Source organism: Pantherophis guttatus, chromosome 7 (assembly GCF_059756535.1).
Source record: "Pantherophis guttatus breed Tessera chromosome 7, ASM5975653v1, whole genome shotgun sequence".
Classification (NCBI taxonomy): domain Eukaryota; kingdom Metazoa; phylum Chordata; class Lepidosauria; order Squamata; family Colubridae; genus Pantherophis; species Pantherophis guttatus.
This window is the reverse complement of record NC_142069.1, coordinates 23,748,425-23,775,601: the sequence shown is the minus strand read 5'-3', so window position 1 is coordinate 23,775,601 and position 27,177 is coordinate 23,748,425. Positions and strand designations below refer to the sequence as shown.

Genomic DNA, 27,177 nt, shown 5'->3' with positions numbered 1-27,177 from the left:
AATAATCTATTACCTCTGAATCAATACGAACTTGGACTGAGACTCAAATGATGGCATAAAGCTTACCAAATAGTTTTTGTCAATTAAATAATTGTCTACTATATTGACTGAAAGGCCAAAATAATGTCTTACAGAAGGAAGAACTGCACCCTAGCAAAACAGAGCAGCCTACTAAAGGAGAAAAATCCTTCTCAGCATGTCTATTATTCATCTCACATTAGTCTCTAATAAGGCACTAAAATTAAAAATTGAAACTGAACTAAAAAATGATAATGAAAACAATCCAATTTTCATTTTTTTTTTATTTTGCAAAGCATCACCTACTCTATACTTGCTTGGTTGAATTTCAGCACTGACTTCAACCCAATTCCAATACAACACTGCAATTACATTTACACATTAAGCTAAGAGAAAACACTTTTACGGTTGTGTGCTTATGACAATGTGTTGGATAAGCCCACACATCAAGGTTAAAGCGTATTTTTCTTACTTCCAACTAGCCAGTATAGCTGTACCTTGAAAAAACCCCTTTGCCAACTTAAACACAGGTAAATTAGCCTGCAATTATCCAAAGAAGATAAATAGGCGATTCCGAACAGGCAAAAATATTTTTTTACGAAGTCGACGTCTTTGCATATAAGGCATGGCAACGGATACAGCCAAATTTTAAAATATGTTTTAAAAAATCTAGGAAGCAAAGCAACCTCTTAGTGGGTCTTAGTTATGATGGCTATATAATTAGTGGAGGAGACTGCTACAGTCATGCTCTGCCTGCGAGCTTTTTCCCGGTTGCTCCATTAGGAGTCGGGTATATATATATATTTAGATGCCGCCCCTCTATGCTTATACAGACTTTTCGGATCTTATGAAAAGAGGTAGTTAGATTCGGTGTAAGAGCAAAGCAGAACCCCCATCCCTCTCCCTTACTTGTTGGCCACACACTTCAAATCCCAAATGCGCTTTTCTCCCAGCGTCGCTCGCCTCCCTCAAACTCACCGCGCCGTCAAGGGAGAAAAAAAAAAAATAGAACCTTTAACTCGAGCAGCCGCTCGTGGCGGTTCATTTTTAAACGCTCCGCCATCAGCCAATCGGAAAGCGGCAGCCTTTGACGACCCGGAAGTGTTTTTTTTCCCCGGGTATGAGAGTGAAGCTATCCGGAAGTCCTGCGTTCTGGCGAAGTAACCGCGGGAATTTAATGGGTAAATTTGTGGAGAAAGTTGTTCTTGGCTGTTTGGGGGGGGGGGTGTATGTGCGCGCGCGCGTTCGACAGTTTCTTTTTCCCGCGTAAATCTGCGCCTGCGGAAGAAGAGGTTTGGTTCCTCTGAGGTGAAGAATGGAGTTATACGGGGCGAGACTGTTTCATGCAGGAATCCCCGCTTCAGTCGGCTGTCTTCTAAGTCTGCCTCCCCCTGGGACTTTTCGGGGTGATCATTGCACCGCCCGGCCGAGCTCAGTTTTTTATTTTTATTTATTTATTTATTTTGTCAAGCATGTATTAGATAACAGATATAAGATTACGTGATTATTAATACATGAAATGGATACGAATAAATGGGGACAGTAGGACAGGGACGGTAGGCACGTTGGTACACTTATACACGCCCCTTACAGACCTCTTAGGAATGGGTTGAGGTCAACTCTAGACAATCTTAAGGTTAAAGTTAGGGGTTTTGGGATGAAACCACAGAGTCAGGTAGTGCATTCCAGGCATTGACCACTCTGTTACTGAAATCATATTTTCTGCAATTGAGTTTGGAATGGTTTACCTTAAATTTGTATCTATTGTGTGCTTGTGTATTGTGGTTGAAGCTGAAGTAGTCATTGACAGGTAGGACATTGTAGTGGATAATTTTGTGTACTACGCTTAGGTCAGGCTGAAGGTGGAGTAGTTCTAAGTTGTCCAAGTCCAAAATTTCAAGTCTGGTGGCATAAGGTATTCTGTTGTGAGCGGAGGAGTGGAGGACTCTTCTCCTGAAATATCTCTGGACTCGCTCAATTGTATTAATGTCCGATATTCAGTGTGGCTTCCAGACAGATGAGCTGTATTCAAGAATTGGTCTAGCAAATGTTTTATATGCTCTAGTTAACAGTACAATATTACCAGAGAAGAAGCTTTGCAAGATTAGGTTAACAACTCTTAATGCCTTTTTGCCAATGTTGTTACAGTGGGCTCTGGCACTTAGATCATTAGAGACGAGTATTCCAAGGTCTTTGGTAGACTGAGGGTGGTCTAGAAGGTGGTGTCCATCCAGCTTGTATTTTATGTTCTGATTTTTTTTTGCCAATGTGTAAGACAGAGCATTTGTTGGTTGAGATTTGAAGTTGCCACTTGTTTGACCATTCTGACACATAGTCAAGGTCTTTTTGAAGGGTAGCAGCATTGTCGATGGTGTTGAATAGTTTTACATCATCAGCGAAGAGAAGTAGATGCCGGTGAACTGCTAACCAAGAGGTTAGCTAACACAAACTGTCCCCAAAATGCCTGATTTTGCCATCTCTTATTATTTCTTTATTATGCATTGGTTGCACTGGTTTAAATGTAGTTTCAAATATTTAAGGGCTCAGGTAATATATGTAGTGTATATTGGAGGCAGTGACCTTTTTAGAGCTGTATGCAACGAGATTTCAGTTTAAGGTATGCCAATCAGCATACAACATTGAAAGTGACAATAAAGTTCTAAAGCAGTGGTTCTCAACCTGTGGGTCGGGACCCCTTTGGGGGTCAAACAACCCTTTCACAGTGTTCGCCTAAGACCATCGGAAAACACATATTTTCAATTGTCTTAGGAATAATTTTATGATTGGGGTCACCACAACATGAGGAACTGTATTAAAGGGTCACGGCATTAGGAAGGTTGAGACCCACTGTTCTAAAGAATTAAGTTCTAAAGAATTAAGCTATCAAAGCTGTAGGGTTGAAGTTCTTAGTGGAAAAATGTACCTGTAGAATTAGGCATTAAGAATGCCATTCTTATCCAACTACAGAAAGTATTCTTCTAGTTCCTTCAACCTAAGATGAAGCAGGAGACTTTCCGAAGAGCGGCCTATACTGTGGAATGTAAGGATTATGTCCATGTGGTAGAATTCAATCCATTTGACTGTGGCACTGCAGAATCACTCATTGCATATGGCGGCAATAATTACGTAGTAGTTGGGACTTGCAGATTCCAGGTTAGTATACTCTTATCATTCTTAAATTTATGTGGAAGCCTTAATTTGGAAATAAAGACTACATTTTGAGTTACATCTGAAATTTGAGGAAAGTGTTTTAGAAACTCAATGGACAAGATATACATAAAACAGAAGTTTCCAAAGGATAATTGGTGACTCCATTGCAGAAGCAGCAGCAAAGTATTGTACTGTTTAAAACTTTTTTTTTTAAGTTTTATTAACATAAACAAACATAAAACACAAATACATGTAAACACTTATACATTAACAAAGAGTCAATCGACTAACTTCTAGAAAACCTTCGCATCGGTGATTAATGACCATTTAACCAATTTTCCTTAATCATACTATTTACAAATTCACTTGCTTATACCTTAATATATTCATTGAAGTTCAGCAGTATCTTTCTACAAACATATTAACCATTTATTTATACAATCCTACGGCTCATCTCATGTATCTATTTCTACAATTCTTGAGTTATGTTCTCTTAATGTCCTATGTTGTTGGCCCTATCCTTCTTTCTAACCATGTGTACCATTTTTGCCAAACTAAATAAAAGTCAGTGTTCTCTTTATCTTGGAGCTCTTTTGTGAGCCTATCCATCTCTGCGCATTCATTTATTTTTGTTATTATTTTTTCTTCTGTTGGTATTATCTCGGATTTCCAATTCTGAGCGTACACTATACGTGCCACTGTCAATATGTGGATGGTAAGATATTTTATCTCCTTGGTACACTGTGGTGTAGTCATTCCAAATAGAAAGAATTCTGGTTTCATTTCTACACTTTGCCTCGTTGTTTCTTCGATTATTCTCTTAATCTCTTGCCAGTAGCGTTGTGCCTTCCTGCAAGACCACCAGAGATGGTAATATGTCCCCATTTGTGTCTTGCACTTCCAACACATTGGTGATGTGTTTGGAAACATTTTAGCCAAACGTGCCGGAGGAAGGTGCCATCTATAAATGTACTGTTTAAAACTAATAAAATGTATTGAGGGATAAGCTTTGGAGGGCTGCAGTTCATTTCAGCCATTATCCTGAATTCCCCAGGAGACTCAGTGATGGGTCTTAGTATCATTCTTAAACGAAAGAATTACAATGATCAAATTCATATTAAAGCAGGCAAGGTAGAATTCATCAAAAAGTTTGATTTTATTACCCATGTATTGTATAGGCAAGGCATTTTTACAACCTATATATTAAGTGCAAAAACATTTTTGGTGTGCTCAAGTAATTATTACAATCTCACTTTGTGCCTTTCTTTATTGCTTGACCGCTTATGATTGCGATTTCCTCCCTCTTCCACATGTCCCAATTTTCTCTCGAGATAAGTCTCTTGTAAAATAAAACATAATAAGGCAAAGTGCATGCCTTAACAGACATTACTTTTTTAAATGATCCAGGATTTTGTTTTAGCTGAAATAGAGGAACAAACTGTCCTTTTTATAGCATTTATGAAATTTCATAATAAGATTTATAATAAGGCTTCCTTTTTCGTAATATCTCTTGTATTTATTTGCTTATTTATTTATTTTGTCTTCCATTCCTGAAAGCTTTGGGCAGCAAACGATCAATACCAGCATAAATAAAAAAGCATCTATCCATAATACCAAGCTGTCCTGTAATCCTGGAAACATTCGGTTCCCAACACTTTTGTAGAAAAAAATGCATAGTTTTTAAACCCAGTAACTAGTTTTCCTTCAGATTCACTGTGTATATGCAAAATACAAATATTGCTTCAGTAAAATATTATGTTTGTCTTCTTAGAATGGTATCCTTTTTTTAGTTCAATGGGAGCTATTCCCAGACCAATATGCATCAGATTGTAATATTCACTTAATTTTGTGTACAAGGGAAAAGAGTATGTAAGGGTCTTATGGCAAGGAGGTAGGTTTTATTTTAACAGCCTATTCAATTGTTATGAAGCATATCAAAATATTACTTCATCTTTAGGAAGAAGATGCAGCAGTGGAAGGAATACAATATAAAACTCTCAGGACTTTTCAACATGAAAGCAGAGTTGATGCCATTGTGTGGAGCCCAGAAACTAGACTTGATGCTTTACCTCCCCATATAAGGTAATATGCCTAATAAAAATTTAAAGATAACAGGATTTTATTTGGGGTTTTTATATTAATTACATACCTTGCCTTTTGTTCGGGAATTCAAGACCAAGTGCATAGTGAACCCCTCCTAATTATATCTCTCCTCGCTCCCCCAGCAATCTTTTAAGGTAGATTGGGCTGAGAAAATGACAACTCAAAGTCATATAGGGAGTTCAGTACAGACAGTCTTCAATTTACAACAATTTATTTAGTGACCATTCAAAGTTACACTGAAAAAAGTGACTTATGACCGTTTTCACACTTACAACCATTGCACCATCTCTATGGTCACGTGATTGAAATTCAGAAGCATGGCAGTTACAGTGTCCTCATGTCCTGTGATCCCCTTTTGTACTCTTCTGACAACAAAGTAAATGGGGAAAACAGATTCACTTAACAACCCTGCAGGGACTGGCCCAAAATGGCTTTCATGCCTAAGGCAGGACTCCCAATCTCCTGGTTTCTAGCCTGGTGCCTTAACCACTAGACCAGACTAGCTCAAGCTACGATTAGTCCTCAAAGATCTGGATATCCCAATAACCTCAAAGTGTTCATTTAATTTCACTGATGTGTAATATATCAATATTGGTTTTTTTGTTTTGTATCCCACCTTTATTATTTTTTTACAAACAACTGGTGATTGATTCAATCTGTTACTGTGTTGATTTTTACATTATTTACATTCCAAAGTCTCACTGTAATTCTGGCTTTGAAACTTTGGATTTTCTTATCCGCCATAGCAACATCACAATTAGATACTACAATTAGACACTAGTGGTGATCTTATGATCCAGCCTCATCATAAGTACTATTAATACTCATAAAGATCCTCATCTCTTCTTCAATAACATGTTGAGTACCATCTGGAAGTATCTTATTAATCATTGTATACTGTCTATCCATGCAGTTTCTTGTTAAATACAAGGAATTGTTTATCCCAAAGGTGCTTTTTCAAGAGGTAACTGGACTTTCTGGCTTTTCTTTGAAGATATTTTGGTTCTCATCCAAGAAGCTTCTTCAGTTGAAAAAGCACCTTTGGGACAACCATGACCTAGATGACTGAGAATCTCCATAGACAAGGAATGGTTTACCATTGTCTTCTCCCATGCAGTATGAAATTATGCCTTTTCCATTGTCTATACAGTGATCATATGCCTCCATCATCTTCCTGTATTGCTGCCTCCTTGCTTTAGCTGGACAGTGGGATAGCCTTCAAGTTTTGAGTGACCCTCTGTCTGGAAGAGTCCTCATCATGATAAAGCATCACAGCAGAACTTAGGAGAGATATCAGTAGAATAGCATATTTACACTTGTCTGCTCAAGCAACTGGCTTTAATATGACAAGTATTTATATCATACAAGAAATATTGAAAAATACAGTGTAATGCTACTTTATCTCAGTCACTGAATGTCTTAGAAATCTGCCCAGAAACATTGGAGCATTAATTGTGGCAATAAAACAGATTTGATAGAGGGATTCTGAGAAAATACCTTATTTTCATAAGCCTCTTAGTTCATCACTGACACTAAACGCCTGCTGCTCCCAGTTTAAAAGAGCAGAAGCTGTTGTTCCTTCTATGCTATGTGCACAGACAGTCCAGAAATGCAAAGCTGTGACTAGGATTATCACTTTTTCTAATTAATAGAAGACAATGAAACTTTTAAGAAAGCAAATACATAACAGCAGTGAAACCCAAGTAAGAACCAGTGTCAGTGTCCTCTTACATAAAACTTGATTTTCAAATAATAAACTCCTATGAACCTTATCCATTTTTTAACTTATCAATTGCCTGAGAAATGGAAAACAAAATTAGCCCTAACCAAAACTCAGATACAGCAGCAAAATGCAGTGCCATGTGGAACATATAAACAGCTCTCTTGTGCCTCATATGGCTATAAAATATGTATGTTAGTCCTAAATAATGATTTCCAGATTTCCTAATTTGTATTTCCAAATCAAATTGTTATTTATCTTTTATATCATCCCCATTTTTCTTGTATGTATCATTTGTATCATGTATGTATCATATCATAAACCTTCAGCAGGAAAGAAAATATATTTTCTTTATAGATGATAAATGTTATGCTTTATGGTTTTTTTTACTGAAGAACAAATAAAAGCTCTTTATATAAATAATTACAGACTACCTTTTTTGCTGTGATCTGTTATGCATATATACGGTAGTCTCTGTTTACCAACTGCCTCATTTAAAATAACATTGATGTAAAAAATACATTTTTATGGTCAATCCTCACATTTATGACCATTACAGCATGCCACAGTCATGTGATCATTAATCACGTGCTTCCCAATCAGCTTATCAGTTAATGTAGAATGTGGAAGTCAAATTGCAAGTTTTGGTCACATGTTTTGCTTAATGACTACAGTGACTTACTTAATGACCAAAGGGCAAGTAGTCCTAAGCCCATCGTCACATACTTTTCTGTATAGCAACATGGAGTTGCCTAATTTTGGTTGCTAAATGAGGACTACCTATATTGCAGAAGTTTAATAATTAAATGATGCACTTTTTCATGATAAGATAAAACTAATTTGAGGAAATAACATGTCAACTGTTTACACAAAATTACAATACTTATAAACTGTTTTATTACATTAGATTTTGTACTGCTGCTGCTGATAGGAAGTTAAGGTTATTCACATCGGACCTCAAAGATAAGAATGAATATAAGGTGAGAAGAAAAAATAAATTATAATAACCTAAGTTCCTTTTAATATTTATTTATATACAGATCAATTTAAATTGCAAATTAAATTGTATTACAATGCCTTGCATTTAGTAATTTTGAATAGGCATAAACAATTGCATTGTGTCTTGTATTTTAAAAGGTGATTCTAGGTGACATTTTTGAAGCACATTTGGATTAATAAACATGATAGTATTTATTTCAGCAATTCAGAACTAAGTTCCATTTTATATTTCTAGTGCATATTTTAAATATCTTTATAAATCTAAAGTAGATTGAACCATGAAGAATGAAGGTGAAATTAATTTATGACATTTAAGAACCTGCTCAGGGTTGCCTTGAACTGTGAGATGGGTGGCATATAAATTTAATGAATAAATAAAAGGTGAACAGAAAGTATAACTGCATATTCTGTTACATCTTTAAGTGATGTGCAAGGATTTCTTACTCCAGTTGTTTAGTAATAGCATGGACAAAATGTATTTTCTCTCTTCTTTAGTTATATATAGTAGCTGAAGGAGATAAACTTTGGATGGATTTCAGTGTTGATAAAGTGAATTATTCAGTTCTGATATTGTAATTTCTCATTTCAGAATTTTTAGATTTTCAGTGTGTGTGTTTTTCACCCAAGCTCTGGGTGACATGTTTTTGGATTTGAAATGGTTCCTTATACAGAAGCAATCAGCAGCAATTTGAATATAAATGAAGCATATAACCGTTCAGATTTGACAGGATGAATAAAAATGAACAAAACAGTGGAATTAATACTGTTTTATACAGTATTATAAGACAGTACAGATAGTCTCCAAGATACAATGGCAATTGAGACCAGGATTGCCGTTGCTAAGCGAAGTGGTCAGAAAGCACAATGACATGCGACCATATCGCTTAGTGATGGCAATTCAGGCAATCCCAGTTGACACCATAATCCCGAGACATTCAGGTTATTAAAACAGGAAGCAATAAGAGTCCAAGGTAAGCAGTGAGGGAGGCCCTGGGCAGGCCTTGCATGAGTTGGTGAAGGGCAGTACTGCAGAGTAGCGTGACTGCAGAAGGAGCAAAAGGGAAGAGAACACAGTGCATGCAAGCAAAAAAAGGCCAGAAACTTGAATCTTCCCTGCTCGCTTCCTTGACTTTGCTTGTGGGAAACCAACAGGAAAAGTTGCAAATGGCAATTGTAATTGAGAAGTTGCAGTTGGTCGTATGTGTGAGCTGGTACCTGAATTTTGTTCAGGTGATTATGGAAGATGTTGCAACAGCCAGGACTTTGAGGACCTGCTATAAGTTCTTTGTTCATCTCCATTGTAACTTTGGACAGCCACTGAACAAATGGATCTTATGCAAAGATGACTTTTATGACTCATTAACATTTGAAGCTTACTTGTAAAATTAGATACAATGTAACAAATTAACTGGGAAAGATTGAGGGCAAAAGAAGAAAGGAACGACAGAGAATGAGGTGGCTGGATGGAGTCACTGAAGCAGTAGGTGTGACCTTAAATGGACTGCAGAGGATGGCACAGGACAGGAAGGCCTGGAGGACCGTCGTCCATGGGGTCGCAATGGGTCAGACATGACTTTGCAACTAATAACAACAACAAACAAATTAATCCAGAGTGCAAAAGTATGAGTGCACCCAAATTCTGCATTTATGATGCGTTGGTATACTGGTTCTGTAGCATGTGCTATGAAGTCAATTAAGAGACCCAAGCAAAAAATATAAATAATGGTAATTGTCAATTCCTGTGGATAGTAGGACAGAAACCTGAGATAAGGGTTACTTAATCATTGTAGTGACTTAGATTTATTTATCATCGGGCCTGAAGCTTCCGATAACAAAGATGGCTTTAGAATGGAATTGGTATTTGTGCAGGCTATTGCAATGTAATTCATATTACACTACACTGATGCCAGTTTGAATAAACTAGATCTAAACATGCCAGATTGTCTCTTTACAAAGCTAAAGTCATGTTGACTTTATTTCCCTCAAAGGTACAATTCAAAATATAGTTTCAACCAACAAAATCCTCAGCCTAAATGACTTGAGTCTTGGTCTTATATTTTGATCCGAATCTTGCTATTGTCTCCTTACTTAGAATGGTGTCTTCATTTTACCTTAGCTGATTTTACTTCTTTTAAAATGCCATCTTTGTCTTAATTCTGTTATAAAAGATATTTCTCCTTTTTATTAACAGACTTTGGAAGGCCATTCAGATTACATTAATGATTTGGTATTTTCACCTAAAGGTCAAGAAATTGCAAGTGTGAGTGATGACCACACCTGCAGGTATGTATTCTGTTAGTGAAATATTACTTTAATTATTTATGTATATAAATGTGAAAAAAAATTGAACATGTAGAAAATTGATATTTTTGTAGAATTTTTCTACATAAATAGTTAATATTTAGAAGTTACACGCAAACACAGAATTCTAGTATTTGGATGATGATTGTAGCAAACAGATGGTCTATTTTGGCCTATTTGTTTGGGTGATGGGTTTTCAAGGGGACAGTTTGAATGGATTCATGCTATAAGAATGAAGGACTAGAGTATTTCAAGTTGCTCTTTTCCTTGCTCTTCCCATTCTGTATCTTTGTGAAGACACAGTCTTCTGAGAGTCATCTTGAACATTCAGGAATAGTCATTGGCAGTGGGACATGCAGTATTTTCTGTTCCTATCTCTTAGCAGATTATCTCTGCCTATTTTATATCATTTCAGTAATAGGATTATGCAGAACTATATTGAAACCACTGTTTTTTTAACTGCTTGAGTGAATATTAAAAAAAACTTACTAATTTCATGATTCGGTACAAATGTACCAATAATCACACAATTACTCATACTGATATGAGGATGCATCCAAAATATTTTTTTACTGTCATTCTGTTAATTAAAGGGTAGTACATAATGTTAGCATATGCTTTAAAAACAAAAATAATGTAGTAATTCTGCCTTTTACAGAAAATTTGCCAGTCATTTGACTACTTGAAGAATAAAATGATTTACAAATAAAAATAGCATGTAGAAATACATAGCTCATTTCAAATTCAACTACAAAAAAAATCTGCTAAGGATGGTCCACAAAGCATTATGAATTCTTGTGATTTAATAAGGAAAAATAGCAAAACTATACTGTCATCACCATTTCTGGTTGTCTTGAAAACTGAGCTAATTACTGACTCTCATCCAGTTTAGAAAAATTATTCCCAAATTAGTTTAGATTTGCATGAAATATGCGACTAGAGATCTGGCTTTAATTATCTATTAGCACAATTTTAATCTGTTTTAGTATAAAATCTGTTCAGCATTTTCATTACCTACACTGATCTGGTTTTTGTTTTAAGTCATTCGTTTTATCTTTTTCCTCAAAATTTTGTTAAGTGACTGAGATTTTAAAATGCAGGTTATCTGTTTCATCCTCCTTTCATTTTAAAAGAAACCCTGTGCTTCTCTTAATAATAATAATAATAATCACATTATTAAGTATTAATTAATATATTTGGCATTTTTATCCTTCACAAGCACCTGGGATAGGCAGATATATGGATACCACCTTGTCAGGAAGAAGGGGCTTATGATGCTCTGATGTGGTTGAAACCTATACAGAAACCTATACACTATATAGTGTACACTACTAGAAGGGTTCTCCATGCCAGAGAGATTTTAGCAGAAGGGTCAGTCTAAATAGCACATTTAATATGATGAAAAAAAAACAGAAAAGAATCCTATACAAGATCAGTTGTCACCCAGGTCAGCAAAGACTGACCTGGTCAGATATTAGACTTCCTAGACAGCTGTGAATAATTGGGTAACAAGATTCAGGTGCTATGACTGGGCAAGTCTTGTAATATTATTTGGAACAACCATGAATGACAAAAGTATACTGCGTTTGACAGTCATGCGGTTATAAATTGGAACCAACAAAGTTCAAATTGAATGTTTGAAGCCTAGAAAAGTTTCTCCTAACCCAAATATCACTGATCAATGATTAGCAGATGAAAGAAGATTTGTTATCATCTTTAATAAGATAATAATATTCAGTGATACAGAACTTGAAGAGATTCAGAAGAATTTTGAAAATGGAAGACCCAAGAACAATAGAAGAAGAGTAGAAGAAACTCAGATAACAATTGCAAATGTAAAGAAAACAGTTGTCCCAAAGGTGCTTTTTTAAGAGGCAACTTCACTTTCTTTTCTTTGAAGATATTTCGGTTCTCATCCAACTTTGAAGAAGCTTCTTGGATAAGAAGCGAAATGTCTTCAAAGAAAAACAAGAAAGTCCAGTTGCCTCTTGAAAAAGCACCTTTGGGACAACCATGACCTGGATGTGAGAATATCCATAGACAAGGGAAACAGTTGATATGAACTATAGAAATAACAATTTAGAAGTAACAACAACAGACCTATGGTAGTACAAGCCAGCATTGAAACAACCTATGAACTGATTCCTCTGCCTCCCCCTCCAGAAGAATTAGAGAAAACTATATACAAAATTACCAGAAGAAAGACAAAGACTCCAGCACTGCAAGTAATGCCCCAAAACATCCTGTTATCTATAATGAAGGATGTGAATAAGGTGCTTGCAAAAATTATAGCGAACATACCAGTCAGCTTGCTTATGGTATGGTACAGCAGTGGAGGTTACAGAAGAACTGGATATTAAAATTAGAGAAATCATGTTCTGATTCAAAAAGACCAGTGAAATGGACAGTCCCAGGAAACGAAGCCGATAACATGCTTGCCTACAGGCTTTAAATTATTCACAGTATTATAGCAAACAACATTCAAAATTATTGTAAAGAAAATAACATTTTTCCAGTAAAACAGAAAGGAAATAAAAAGAAAAGCAGTGGTACAAAAGATCAACTTGATAAAATCATTCTGGAGAATTGCAAAAGCCCCAAAACCAGTTTGTATATGTCTACATTGATTATGAAAAGATGTTTTATTCATTACCGCATAGTTTTGCGCACCTTTGGTAGTGCGCCATTTATGCCCATTCCTGGACTAGGAGGCCCTGTTTATTGTCACCCATGCTCTTTTTACTTCCTGCTTAGATTACTGTAACACACAGTACATGGGGCAACCCTTGAAGAACATTCAGAAACCTCAAATAGTGAAAAATGTGGCTCCACAGGTAATAAATGGTACCAGCTATATGGCACATGTAACACCATTACTCTGTGAGCTACACTGACTACCAGTGTGTTTCCGGGTGCAATTCCAGATGCTGGTTATCATCTTTAAAGCCTTACATGGGGCTTTAAAGGCTGAAGGGCCATCTTTTTCCAAGAGTTACTACTCATCCATTCAAATCCAATAAATTTGGTATGCAGCAAATCCTGTCAACCAAAAGTGTCAACTGGTGGGAACTTGAAGACAGGCTTTTTTTGCTGTAGCCCCTGTCTTACAAAATATTCTCCCCTCAGAGATTAGAATGGCTCCATTCCTATTGGCTTTTGCAAAGTTTAAAAAACTTAGGTATGTACCTGTGCCTTAGAACCTGTTCCAGGCCCTGACACCTGGCTTTACTGTTAGTTGATTAATCATCACAACTACTGTTTGTACTTATTTATTTTGTGGATGTTTTTAAAGTATTTTAGCTGTTTTATAATTTTAGAATTCTAAGTTGCCCAGAGTCAATGGGTTAAATGGGGGGGGGGGGGTTATAGAAATTGATTGATTAACTGATTGAATAGTTGGATCATCAAAAGTCACACAAACTGATTATAAACAATGACATAACACAATCACCAAAATGGTTCACTGGAACATTTGTAAAAATTATCAAGTGCTAGTAATGGAAAATTATTGGGAACACAGAGTTGAAAAAGTAATTGAAAATGAAGAAATTAAAATATTGTGGATTTTCCAGATAAAACTGATAAAGTCTTGGCTCATAACACACCAGATTTAACTATGGTTGCAAAGAAGAAAGCGAGGATAATTGATGTGGCAATACCAGGGGATAATAGAATAGAAGTCAGAGAATTGGAAAAGATCAGAAAGTAGCAAGAACTAAAAAATGGACTTGAACAATTATGGCATAAACCAGCAGCAGTGGTCCTATTGGTTATCAGCACACTGTGTACCATACCAAAAAAGCTTTGCATAACGCTCAGAAAATCTGCACATTAACAAAATTTCCACCTCTCAATTACAAAAGACCACACTGTTTGTATACACACATAAAGTGTATAATGCTGGTATATTACAGAAATCTAGGTTTTTAGGAATAACTAACGCGTATAAAGGCCCATTCCAGAACTGGCAGCTGTGATTTCATGTTGTGTATTTTATTTATCTATCCATATCCCATTTTTATTATTTTTATAAATAATTCAAGGTGGTGAATATACCTAATACAGGTAGTCCTCGACTTACAACAGTTCATTTAACCACTGTTCGAAGTTACAACAGCACTGAAAAAAGTTACTTATGACCATTTTTCAGGCTTACAACCATTGTAACATCTCTATGGTCACGTGATCAAAATTCAGACCCTTGGCAACTTGTTCATATTTATGACAATTGCAGTGTCCTGAGGTTATGTGATCACCTTTTACAACCTGACAAGCAAAGTCCACGGGAAAGCCAGATTCACCTAACAACCATGTTACTAACTTAATAACTGCAGTGATTCACTTAAAAAGAAAGATTGGAAAATGGGGCAAAATTCACTTAACAAATGTCTCATTTAGCAACAGAATTTTTGAGCTCAATTGTGGTTGTAAATCGAGGACTACCTGTACTCTCATCCTATTTTCCCCACAACTCTGTGATAGATTGGGCTAAAAGAGATTAACCAGCTCAAAGTCACCCTGAAACAATAGTATTAATAATGCTTTAAATTTTCAGAGCATAGATGATATCATTCATCTGTGATGAGATCAATATTGTCTCCATAATTCATAAGGATTATGAATTTATAGCAATATTAGGAAACTTCATTTTATATCCATTTTTGTATGTTTATACATTAATTTATTTTTATTGCCTGCACATATTTGAGGTATAAAGCTGTTTTAGATGAATAACAGAACATGTTGCAGTGTAAGGGAGGCGGGAAAGTATTCTGTAACTGAGTGTGATCTTTATATTGCAACAAAATTTAAAGGAGATTAAAGCATTAAGTCATAAACTATAAAATTAATACAATTCTCTTTTGCTTCTTTGGCTCAGGAAGAGGACCTGATTCTTTTGCCAAATGATTCACTGTCTTGAATTATATTAAGTTCATTTTTGAATACATAAACACAGAGAAAGTGTTGATTTGGCTTGGAAAAATCTACAAGGCAAGATTTCTGGCACCAGAAGAAAGGGCTTTGTCTGCAGATTATGTAATCAAATAGATATTCTTTGTTTTCACAGATATGCACTTTAGAAAAAAGGGTTCTAATCTCCAAATCTCAAAATTTGGAGTGGCCGCTATTATATTTTAATCTGTGGTAATTGGCCAGCACACAAAACAAGGTATAAATATGATATGTTAATTTTATGTGTATACAGTATGCACATTAAGAATGCATATAACTTCTTAGCTTAGAGAATACAAATAGGATATGAGCTTAGCTGTAATGAGCACATATAATATAGCTTTCGCCTATAAAAAATATTTTCCTTTCTCATTTTTTTTCTATCAACTTCATAACCATCATCCACTGATATTAATCAGTTAAAATATACAGTATGTACATTCTATCTTCTGTCAACTGTATTTAGATTGAAAAAAACAGATCTTTACTGTGCTTGGAAGGGGTAACAATTTATAACCTCCTTAAATCCTAATCTTTCTTATGTTTAGGGTCTGGGATTTAGAAGGAAATTTAAGAGCTTATTTTGTTCTGCGTTCTCCTGGAATGAGTGTAGGCTGGCATCCTGAGGATGCATTCAAGGCAAGTATCAACCAAACTGGGAGCTATTTACAATAATTGTATATAAAACTGAAGCATTTTAGAATTTTCCAGTGTTCACACTCTGCAAAAGTGCAAGCTTTGCAGTTAAATTGCAGCTGCCTGCAATTACTGCGAGTTCAGTTCTCACCAGGCTCAAGGTTGACTCAGCCTTCCATCCTTTCTAAGGTAGGTAAAATGAGGACCCGGTTTGTGGGAGCAATAAGCTGACTTTGTATAAAATATACAAAAGTATGAAGGCTATTGCTTGACGCCTTGTAAGCCGCCCTGAGTCTCCGGAGAAGGGCGGCATATAAATCAATTTTTTTTTTTAAAAAAAGGGCACATTATATGTTGCTTTAGAAATTGTAACCTACTTCTTAGTTTAAGCTATTAGAAAAAGGTAAATGACTGGAAAATAATCACATATGCATTTGAGAGGATTTTTTTTAAAAATGTATTATACTATAATAGTTTAATTATTAAAATCATCTAGCCTCATTATTTTCAAAGCATCTTGAACCTGGCATTTATTGTCAGGTAAAATAATTTCCTGCCATGCTCTTTACTTATTTACTGTCTAGACAGTCTTTAAGCTTTCCAAAACTCTTATGTAAGAAAATAAAACATAAATGAAATCAGTTTTAAAGCCAAATGGTTTAAAAATTAAAACAGCTCTCCAAAATTATAAAATTGCAGTCCCAACTATGAGTAATAGCAGAGGTATTCAGAGGAAAAACATGAACTATAAATGGATCTTTGGGGCTGTTTTAAAAGTAAGCATTGACAGGACTTGCTGAACCCTAGGTAATCAAAAAAGTCACCTTGATAACTCTTATTTGAAAGAGGTCTGAGTTTCTGGCCTTTTGCAATGTCTAATGGGCATGAGAACAAATTTGGGTTGTCATCTTTTAATTTATTGCTGCATTTTAAAGCCAGTTGGAATTCACTACATCTAAGTATGATCTGTTTTGTGGATTTATATTGCTGGATGACATCATGTGCTTTAATCTTCAGTTCTTCCCATATTTCTCATACTTTGTGTTTACGATATAATGAATTATTGAATTTTGATAAATGATGTTGGCCTCATACCAAGTTCTTTCTTCAGTTAGAATTCATTTTTTAATGTTAGACATATAGAAAAACCAGAATTTAATTATAATGATTCTTGATTGCACTGTTGCTATAAGGTGTACAGGATAAAGAAGTCTAAATAATGCCATATCCCAAGAATTGCAACTGACTGTTAAATTTCATTTGTAGTTGATGGTAGCAGAAAAGAATGGAACGATTCGATTCTATGATCTTGTGACACATCAGGCTATCTTGTCTCTCACAACTGATCAAACACCACTAATGTCAGCAAGCTGGTGCCTAAAAAATACTTTTAAAGTTGGAGCAGTTGCAGGAAATGACTGGTTTATCTGGGACATTACTCGATCTAGGTATCATAAAATATTCAATGCATTTTTTACTGAGACGTTTCAGTATAATAGATGACTATTTTAAAGGTTGGCTTTTTTTAAAAAATGTGCACAAAAGATTTATTATTAAGGCTATGTGGCCTATCGTGGCTATTTGGTTTAGAAGTACAAAGAAAAAAAGGAAATGCTTAGGAGATCTCATTTGCTATGATTATAGTCCTTAGTGTAAAAAACTATTACACTTTAACTGTTGATTTGAATTTATAGAGAAATATTAACATAGTTAACACACTTTTTTTGATGCAAAAAATGAATCACACTGTACAAAGAATAATTTCTAGAAATCACTTATTGGTTTACAAAATAACTTCCTAAATTTGTATTTGCAATTAATAATGATATTAAAAGCCAAGAAAAGGTAAACAGACAGAGAATAAAGACAGGAAAACATTTGCACTGCATTTCTTTGCTTTATGCATCATTTCCCTTGTATATGGATTGAATAAAGAAAATTAAAAATCTCTTTTTCTAACAATTCTTTTTGTACAGTACTCAAACCTACATATTCTCAAAAGTAATTTCCATGTGAAATGCTTTTAAAATTATGTTGGAAAGGAACTGTTTTGTGGTTTTTAAGTGGCAGCCTTTTTTACAAATAAAGTTGTTGGATAGCATGCATTTATGATTGTTATCTTAGAATGAAGTCATGAAGTCCAAATTGTGCATGACCTACTTCTCAGCAGGAATTAATGATTTTTATTATTAGAAATTATTCTCTCTTTTAGTTATCCTTTGGATAAAAGGCCTGTCCATGCAGATAGAGCCAGATTATTCAGGTAAATTTTATTTAGGTACGTACTTAATTAATGCATTTGATTAACTGATTTCTCCATTAATCATTGATAAAGGACCTCAAGATTTGGCTTTTGCCATTATTTATAGGTATACTTTGCATTTGAGAGATAATTGTATAATTTTTCTTTGAAATTTTATTTTAAATTAATTGTTAATATTTTACTCTTTCTCTTAGCCTAACCTTTCTAACCTGATTTTTATGATTGGGAACTATGAAAATTGTAATCTTAAAATATTGGGAGACTACCCAGCTTTCAAAGGACTTAGTTAGAAAATGAAAGACTGTTAAGAAAATTGGATGAAATAGGAAATAAGGAAGCATTGTAGCACAATTTATAATAATTTTTACATTAGTTAGAAAGGCCGTCATGTCCAAGCCCTTGCTCAGTGCAGGAATCCAACTTAAGGCATGTTAGAGAAGTGCCATTCCAGTTTGAGCACATACAATTAAGTAGACTCCATCACATCTTTGGATAATTGGTTTCACTGTTCAGCTGCATGTCTTTTTTCAAACATTCAATCAAAATTTGCATTCCTATAATTTAAATGCATGATTTCATGTCCTGAAGGGCAGATTTAGGATGTAAACCCTTGGAGATGCCAGAGTAAACAGCATAAAAGTGCTGGTAATAAAGTAAACAAGACTTGATTTTTAGTCCCTGAAGTATTAATTGTGTTTCCCCGAAACTTTCAGTTTTTTCTGAAACTTTCTTAAGGTATGGTACCTAGAACTGCATACAGTACAGTCCTTGTGGTGGGTCTGACCACAGTATAATAGAATGAAATAATTACTTCCCATGGTTTTGGTATTATATATTTCTAATGTATTCTGTATACATTAGACTGCATACTGTATTTTTCAGTCTATAAGACACTCCGGACCATAAGACGCACATTAGCTTTAGAGGAGGAAAACAAGAAAAAAAAATCTGCCTCTGCCTCCCAGCATCCATCCGGTATTCATCTGGCTAGCATCCTTGCAGCAAACAGCCTGGTCAGCTTCAGTTATCGTAGCCCAGCACGTGGGTTGTCAGGGCTCCACTCCGTTGCGCCCTCCACTGGTCACCTGAGCAACAGCTGGATCCCGGCCTCCCGTAGCCCCGCCGATCAGTGGGCTGGCTGACCGGAAATGCTGCCATTGCTGCCTCCTCCGTGTCTGCTGCCTCCGCTGGGAACACTGGAGCCTTCACTGCTGAGCAGCTGATTGGCCATTGGATCGGCCTCCCGGAATACTGCCAATTAGCTGTTCCAGGCAGCGGGGATCACCGCTGATCGCTGCCGCCTAGAACAGCAGATCAACGGTATTCCGGGAGGCCGATCCAACCGCCAATCAGCTGCTTGGCAGTGAAAGCTCCAGCATTCCCTGGCGACTGCAAACTACAGACCAACCACCCTCCACAATATTCGCTCTATAAGACGGACAGACATTTTCACCCACTTTTTGAGGGGGAGGGAAATGCATTTTCTAGTCTGAAAAATACGGTAGTTGTTTTACAAGAATGAAATACAATGCAAAACATTCAGTATTTATATGAGGAATTGATTACAGATAATCCTCGACTTATGACCAAAATTAATTGAACCCGAAATTTCTGTTGCTAAGAAGGCAGTTGTTTTTTGCCCCATTTTATTACCTTTCTTGCCACAATAGTTAAGTGAATATTTCCAACCAAGAATTGAAGCCACATGCATACACTGACAGCTGTGGACAGTCTTAACAGCTGCACAAACCTTCTAAAAGATGTCTTTAATGTCTTGCCTACTTCATACAAAATATTTTCAGGAGCTGTAGCATAGTCTTCTGAAATGATTCACTGAATGCACTGGAAAATATCTATTATATACCTAACATTCCCATTGAAATGATGAAATTCAGAAGTGTTTAATTTTGACTTTCATAATTATATTGAACATAATCTATTTTAAAATTTTGTTTAGATTCTCTTTTTGTGTTTAGATGGTCCCGAGTGAATGAAAACTTGTTTGCTACTACTGGCTATCCAGGAAAAATGATCAGTCAACTTCTGGTTCATCATTTAGGTCATCCTCAGGTAAATTTATGAAAAATCAAAGATGTAAAATCCATTTTTTAAAAAAAATGCTGTACAATTTTGTCTTAAGCAACTTATTATGATCATATGACAAATCAAGTGTAATCCAATGTGGGAAATTTTATTTTATTTACTTCTCACTTGGATTTCATATGCTTTGAATCTACTTTATCAGAACATCTCAAGGAAAATTGCATTTGTACGGTCAAAATGAAAAAAAAATATAGGCTGTAATTCAGAAAGTTACTTTAGACATGTTCTCTTTAAAGTCTTAGGCATGCTTGTTAGGGTTTTTTCTTCTTCTTTACTGCTTTTAAACATTAGATTCTCATGGTGCAGTGCACAGTGTTCTTGGTAATAGCTTCAGTTTTAAAAAACAATATTAAATGCCATGGAAATTGGCAACTTAAGAAGCAAAATCCCTTTTGATTCTGGTTGTAGGGGATTTGCTGAGGATATTTGGAGCATATGGAAATATATTCTAGGTTCACCTGGCTTTAATAGCTTTAATAGGCAAGTTGTTCAATCTAAGACATATAGTATTACTAATAAACTTTGTGTCATTGTGATTGTGTCTTACTAAAATAGTACTAAAATAGTAAAATTTGGCCTCTTTGACTTACCATATGAGTTGAAGTGATTATGAAACAGATTTGGAAAGTAAACTGAATCTACTGGAAAAGACTTGAGAATAAATTATTCTCTTAATCCCCTGCACTCAAAAGGAATTTGAGGATTAAGAGAATTAAAATCATGTCTGTGTATTTTGCATCTTGTATTGCATCGTATACATGGTATGCATTATACAAATTTAGTTCTGATGTCCAATGGATTAGATTTCCAGAAAGCAATAATGGAAACCAGTTAAAAGAATCATTTAAGGTAAAACCTTATAAGAGTTTTAATTTCACAAAATTCTTTATCTGGTAGAATGAATATTAGAAGCTACAAAAATAGCATACTTCGCTTTAATGTAAATCATACAATAGAAGAATTTCTATAGATCTCAAGAGTAGCTACACGCTGATTTAGCAAGACATTTTTGTCTGCCTCCTGATTTTCCAAGTTCTAAGGCTAAAAGAATGTATAACAAGTGTATTTCTTAGATATCCATGATGTAATTATGACTGATTTTGCTGATTTTCATCTTTACCACAGAAAATGAGCAGAAGTGTTTAGTCACCAAGAGTGGCCAGAGCAAAATGTTTACAAGCATCATCTGTTAGTTCTTAATATTTAACTATCAGAGGAAACTATATTTGGAATGTGATGTAAAGGGGATAGGCTATGCCAAAGGCAAATCTAGGTATTACAGTGGAAGAACAATAAAAAACCTAAATGAAAGTGCTGGCTTCTAAATGCAGTGGTAGATCTCTAAAAGATTGGGAAGACTCTCAATTTATTTTGGACTTTACCCTCATGCACTAACAGTAGATTTTTTTTACTTGTATAGCTTATTCTTTGCTAAAGCATTATTTTTTGGCTTTTAGTTTCAAATTTAGAAGCCAAGCTATCTTGAGATTTAGAAATTCTGAACCTTTATCCAATTTCAGTGATGATTGTTAGGTCACAAACAGTCAAACAGCTAAAGAGTATTTTGAAATTTCTTTTGAAGTTGTCTTACTGTATGCTAGATCTTAAATAGAAAGAATAACTAAACTAATTAATTTTTTTTTCTTTACAGCCTATCCTTATTGGTTCTGCACCCTTAGGATCTGGTTTAACCTGGCACAGGACCCTTCCACTATGTGCCATGGGAGGAGATCATAAAGTATATTTTTGGGTGACCGAAATGTAAAAAATTATATCTACTGGTTTAAAGTATCAGATAATGATTAAGGGAGGGAAGAGTTGAAGTAATATAGTTGGCTTATTTTATACTTTTTTTTACAGGAACATTGCTTTTGAATGAAATTCTGCAGATTTTAGACTTTCTAGTTTTAGAAGTGCAGCTGGATTTAACAGGGCATTGTACTCAATGTTTTATGTGCAAATCTTGTTGAAATAATCTGTTGCACAAATTTTCATTTGTTTAAAAGGAAGTGCAGTCAGGAGAAACAGTTAAAATAGATTGCTATATAAACTTTGATATAATTACCAGCAAAGTAAGAATGGCTAAAAGTGTTGGTTCAGATGCCATCTCAACCTGGAATGTTCATTGACAAAGCATAGCAACATCTTCTAAAAGTGAATATTTCCTAATAAAAATTGATTCCTTATATGAACTTATATATCTGTGATACCAAGAAGTGCTATGCTAACTGTAGATAGCAAGGCATGATGTGGTTGCAATAAATAACCTCATTTATTGGCTGCTATCTTTTACAACTGAATATCGGTATATTGAGAAAAAAGACAAATCTAAAACAGGAACAAACAGATAGTCAATTTCTACAGTGAAATTAAATTGTATACGTAACAGTTAGAACCTTTTTTTTTTAATCATGATAAACTAGAACTCAGTTTTTCCAGGTTGTTGGATAATGCACAAAATCCATTCTTCAGTTGCTTGAAAGTTAAAAATGTCCATAAGTTTTCATTCTTCTGATTTGGACCTGCACAAGACAATGCTTTTGAAGATTGAGCTGTAATGAAGACCATACTTTTTATAACTGCAAAATTCAAACATTATTTATTTCATATGAAAGTTTATAATATTTGATGGGAGGGGTTCTTGTAAATTGAGATGATACAAATCAGACACAAAGAAATGTTTTTAATGAAGCATGTTTTAAATAAATTTGCTTTTCTGAAACAGTGTCAATATTTTATTTCACATTAAAATTATGACTTTATTAGCTGTCTGATGTTACACAAATATAATAAGGCTACAAGAAGTGAAATAATCACCAAGAAAAAAGGTAATGTCCCCCATCTGACAACCCCAGAGCCCCAAGTGACAGCTATTCAAGAGATGACACTTGTGGCTGTGTTACTTAGAGTGGTTTATCCACACTGAAACATGAATGTGCAACACAGTATTCTCCATGGGTGACACCCACCCACACTCATGGCCATTGGGACCACATGCCACCGTCCATGTACTAACAAGAGAGGGCTATCCTGGGATTATTTTATCACAGGCTGTTACCACAGTTCTCCAGAATGACACCCAGAACATTTCCATGGGCCCCAAAAGAAGGGGAGACAATTTTACCCACTATGCACATCAATGTGAAGTGTCCAATGCTTGTCACAGAACCAAAACTTCAGCTGCTCTGTTTCAATTCATCCCATTTCTCACATAGTTTGCTGTGGAATTTTAGGGGTGCTTTTGAACCAGAAACCAGAACATTTTATTGATTAAGGCACAAATTGGCTTATTGACAGCGCTGGAGGCAGAGACAGGCCTAAAGAAGGGTGGGTTGAAGTCTGTTTTATAGACTTGTGCATATTAAAATATAGATAGAACAGCCACTGGATATAACACATCATGTGCCGAATGAAATCAGTGTCAGCTATACTATGTAGTCCAGAATCAGAAAATTAACCACAGAAAAACCAGAATTACACTTTTGGGATACAGAACCTTGCAAGTCTGAATGTGTTGGTCCTCCCCTGCTTCCTATATCCTATTGAATTAGGGAGATATTTGCCTGAGTGGCTTCTGAATATTGTTTTCCACGATTAAAGGAATGTTTCAGTCCCCTTTTGTCTAGGAAATGGTTCCTGTATAATTCTGCCAAAGTCACCTTCCTTTCTCGGCTATGAGGCCACTAGGGCATAACTATGAACTGATGAAGCATCCAAGCATCTACAAAGACAATGGGATTTTGAAACAACAAAGAGGTTCTATGAACAAAGTTTCTCTGTTCTTTGTTCAGAACTCTACTTGCCCACCAATATCTTCCCCAGTATCTAAAGCATTCCTTGACCTACATCTTTAATGGCTGAGTTGAGTTTAACTTTCTTCAGAAGATATATTTGGCTTAGGTGCTTTTTATTTGATCCCAAGAATCCTCCTTCAGAAACAAGGTGCCATCAATCTGGAGCAATACTAAATCTTCAAATTCAAGAGTTTGATAGATGTGCCCTCCACAAATATACCAAATCCCATTTAAAATCCATTGTAGCAGCCATCAAGACATCTTAATCTTAATCAGTTGGCAATCTACTGTATATAAAAACAAACCTTAATTCATAGCTGCTAAATTTATTCAAAAGCCTCTGATGAGAAATTTTGTCAATGACTTTGAAAATCATACACAGTGCGCAAAGGGTAATTTGTTTCCTCTGTGTGCAAAGGATGTTTTCTTTGATGACAATTTCTGTCAATTAGCCATTTATTTATGCCTGCATGCATTTCCATGAAACTATGGATGTTAACTTCCTCATTGAGATAAAAGTTTGGGCCTGTCACAATACAGCCAGGTTGACTGAGCAACCTTCGGTGTTATCTGAGCCAGTCTTCCACCAAACACACCCACACGCAGACACCATTCCTAATTGTAGACCATTTCAAATTATTCGTCCCATTCTCAGGATGGATTGATCGATCGATCGATTTAATTGATATGCTGCCAATCTGCCCACTAAGCCACTGCAGGGTGGCTTGCCCAAAATTCACTTTCGCTTTGCACCCTATAAAGAATGGTATCGAAATTACAATAACTTTATATCGTCCTACCCAAGTGTCTTAACGATTTTCAGTTTACACTGGCGTTTTTTCCAGTCCGTCCGTCTTTACTGACTGGGTTTGAGCGGAGAGCTGCTGTCAGTAGCTTCATAATTAGAACTGCAGCTCAAGCCTCCTTTTGCAGAAGGTGCAAAAGATGCATCGGGAAGCCGCGGCGTCTAAAGAACCCAAGCCTTCAAGCATCCGAACTACAGTTCCCATGATGCCCTTCCTTCTGCTTTGATTGCCGCGAAGGAGACGTCGGAATAGCTTCCCGTGAGAGAGGTCGCGAGGGATGATTAGGGAAGAGGTTTGCGGCCGTGGCCTCGACGCTGTGAGAGGTCGGCGGGAATGGACGAGGACGGGTTGCCTCTCGTAGGTTCGGGCATCGACCTGACCAAGGTATTGGCGGGCGGCCTGGTCTTGCGCATGCGTGGAGCGACTCCTGCATGTACCCAAAGGCCGCTTCTACAGCCCAGCTGGCGTTCGGGTGGGGAAGAGGAAGGAACCGGGCAAGGGTCCCTTCTGGGTGCCCGCTGCCTTCCCCATCCCGTTAAAAGGCCCCCCTCCCTGCAGTAATAATTCACAGCAGACCCACAAATATGGGAGGGGGGGAAATAGGAAACCCCATTTCTGACAGGGAAAGCAGAAGCAAAAAGTTTTATGAGGTGGCAAAATCTGTAACAGCCTCGAATGGGGGCTGAAGGCTGAAGAGACGACGGACGGAAAGAGTTGTGGTCGTTATTCTTCACAGTAGTTTAGCTGTTGAAATGCGTTTGAATATTAGTACCTCGAGTTGGTAGTTAATAGGCTGTTTGGCTTGAGCTCCGAGGTTGGCAATTTGGTTGTAAACGTTTCCTCACCATTCGAGGAGACATCCTCAGTGCCTTTGGAATTGTTTAGCTGTAATCATATATCCAGGTAAGGTAAAGGTAAAGGTTCCCCTCGCACATATGTACTACTTGTTCCCGACTCTAGGGGGCGGTGCTCATCTCCGTCTCAAAGCTGAAGAGTCAACGCTTTCCGTGATCATGGTAACGGAACGCTGTTACCTTCCCACCAAAGGTGGCCCCTATTTGTCTACTTGCATTTTTTACGTGCTTTCGAACTGCTAGGTTGGCAGAAGCTGGGACAAGTAACAGGAGCTCACCCCGTTACGCGGCACTAGGGATTCAAACCGCTGAACTGCCAACCTTTCGATCTACAAATTGAATTGAATTGAATTGAATTGAATTGAATTGAATTGAATTGAATTGAATTGAATTGAATTGAATTGAATTGAATTGAATTTTTTATTGGCCAAGTGTGATTGGGCACACAAGGAATTTGTCTTGGTGCATATGCTCTCAGTGTACATAAAAGAAAAGATATGTTCATCAAGAATCATAAGGTTCAACACTTTTTTTTTTTTTTTGCTTTAATTTATATGCCGCCCTTCTCTGGAGACTCAGGGCGGCTTACAACGCGTTAAGCAATAGCCTTCATACTTTTGTATATTTATACAAAGTCAGCTTATTGCCCCCACAAACTGGGTCCTCATTTCACCTACCTTTGAAAGGATGGAAGGCTGAGTCAACCTTGAGCCTGGTGAGATTAGAACTTGCAGTAATTGCAAGCAGCAGATGTTAATAACAGTGCTTTAGTCCACTGTACTATAGGCTCTTAATGATAGTCATAGGGTACAAATCAGCAATCAGTCTTAGCCACTGAGCCACCACGTTCCTGGAATATATCCAGGTACAGGAGAGGAAACCTTCCTGAATCATCTCTGAGCAGATATATACATGAAAATGCATTGGTTTTTTTGTTCATGGGGCTTCTAATGCCAGTCCAGTAGTTTTTGATTCTGCACAGGTAGTCCTCGACTTACGACCACAATGGTGCCCAATGTTTATGTTGCTAAGTGAGACAGTTGTTAAGCGAGTTTTGCTTCATTTTTTTATGACTTTGCCTGCCACGGTTGTTAAGTGAATCACTGCAGGTGTTAAGTTAGTAATACTGTTGTTAAGTGAATCTGGCTTCCCCATTGACTTTGCTCGTCAGATGGTCGCAAAAGGGGATTACATGACCCAAGGACACTAACCGTCCTAAATATGAGGCAGTTGCTAAGTGTCTGAATTTATATCACATGACCAGAGGGATGCCGAAATGGTGGTAAGTGTGAAAAATGGTCCTAAGTCATTTTTTAGTGCCGTTGTAAGGCCACTAAAAGAACTGTTGTAAGTCAAGGACTACCTGCATATATACCTGGCATCTGTAAATCAGATTGAAACAATTTACTTTATCTTATTTATTAAGTTTATATGCTGTCCATCTCACAGTTAAGGTGACTCTACGTACATTGTTTAT

The 27,177-nt window shown here is 36.3% G+C and overlaps 3 protein-coding genes across 20 annotated transcripts in view; 2 read left to right on the top strand and 1 right to left on the bottom strand.

The window, feature by feature from the left end:
* PARPBP (PARP1 binding protein) overlaps positions 1-1,121 on the bottom strand; it is a 36,031-nt gene extending 34,910 nt beyond the window's left edge. For 2 of the 12 annotated variants that reach the window (XM_087873778.1, XM_034403827.2), the window contains exon 1: positions 928-1,100. The gene's annotated coding sequence lies outside the window, so the exon portion shown is untranslated. Of the gene's footprint in view, positions 1-927 lie in introns of all 12 variants that reach the window. The other 10 variants (XM_034403818.2, XM_034403821.2, XM_034403824.2 and 7 more) reach the window with 10 other exon arrangements.
* On the top strand, positions 1,087-22,968 carry NUP37 (nucleoporin 37). 6 transcript variants are annotated; one of them, XR_015728862.1, is made up of 10 exons: positions 1,087-1,199; positions 2,986-3,171; positions 5,126-5,250; positions 7,899-7,971; positions 10,182-10,273; positions 15,793-15,883; positions 17,147-17,328; positions 18,093-18,143; positions 20,101-20,213; positions 21,898-22,968. XR_015728862.1 is itself a non-coding variant. In XM_034402729.2 (10 exons), the coding sequence occupies exons 2-10, from the start codon at positions 3,016-3,018 to the stop codon at positions 22,009-22,011; spliced, it is 978 nt and encodes a 325-aa protein (XP_034258620.1). In that variant the 5' UTR covers positions 1,087-1,199; positions 2,986-3,015; the 3' UTR covers positions 22,012-22,968. The 6 variants fall into 6 exon arrangements, 3 of the variants coding, with proteins under 3 accessions (XP_034258620.1, XP_034258621.1, XP_060550513.1); XM_034402729.2 differs by having other exon boundaries at positions 20,120-20,213; XM_034402730.3 differs by having other exon boundaries at positions 1,187-1,326; positions 20,120-20,213.
* Positions 22,949-27,177, top strand: part of WASHC3 (WASH complex subunit 3) — a 53,294-nt gene continuing 49,065 nt past the window's right edge. For both annotated transcript variants that reach the window (XM_034402736.3, XM_034402735.3), the window contains exon 1: positions 22,949-25,230. In XM_034402736.3, the coding sequence (XP_034258627.1) occupies positions 25,180-25,230 (51 nt within the window). In that variant the 5' untranslated portion in view covers positions 22,949-25,179. The remainder of the gene's footprint in view (positions 25,231-27,177) is intronic.

Excerpts from the sequence above, each read along its gene's own strand:
- NUP37 (XM_034402729.2), top strand. The coding sequence starts at position 3,016 with ATGAAGCAGGAGACTTTCCGAAGAGCGGCCTATACTGTGGAATGTAAG. Across the intron at positions 17,329-18,092 it reads TGGGACATTACTCGATCTAG|TTATCCTTTGGATAAAAGGC; the intron begins GTATCATAAAAT and ends TCTCTCTTTTAG. Across the intron at positions 18,144-20,119 it reads GATAGAGCCAGATTATTCAG|ATGGTCCCGAGTGAATGAAA; the intron begins GTAAATTTTATT and ends TTTTGTGTTTAG.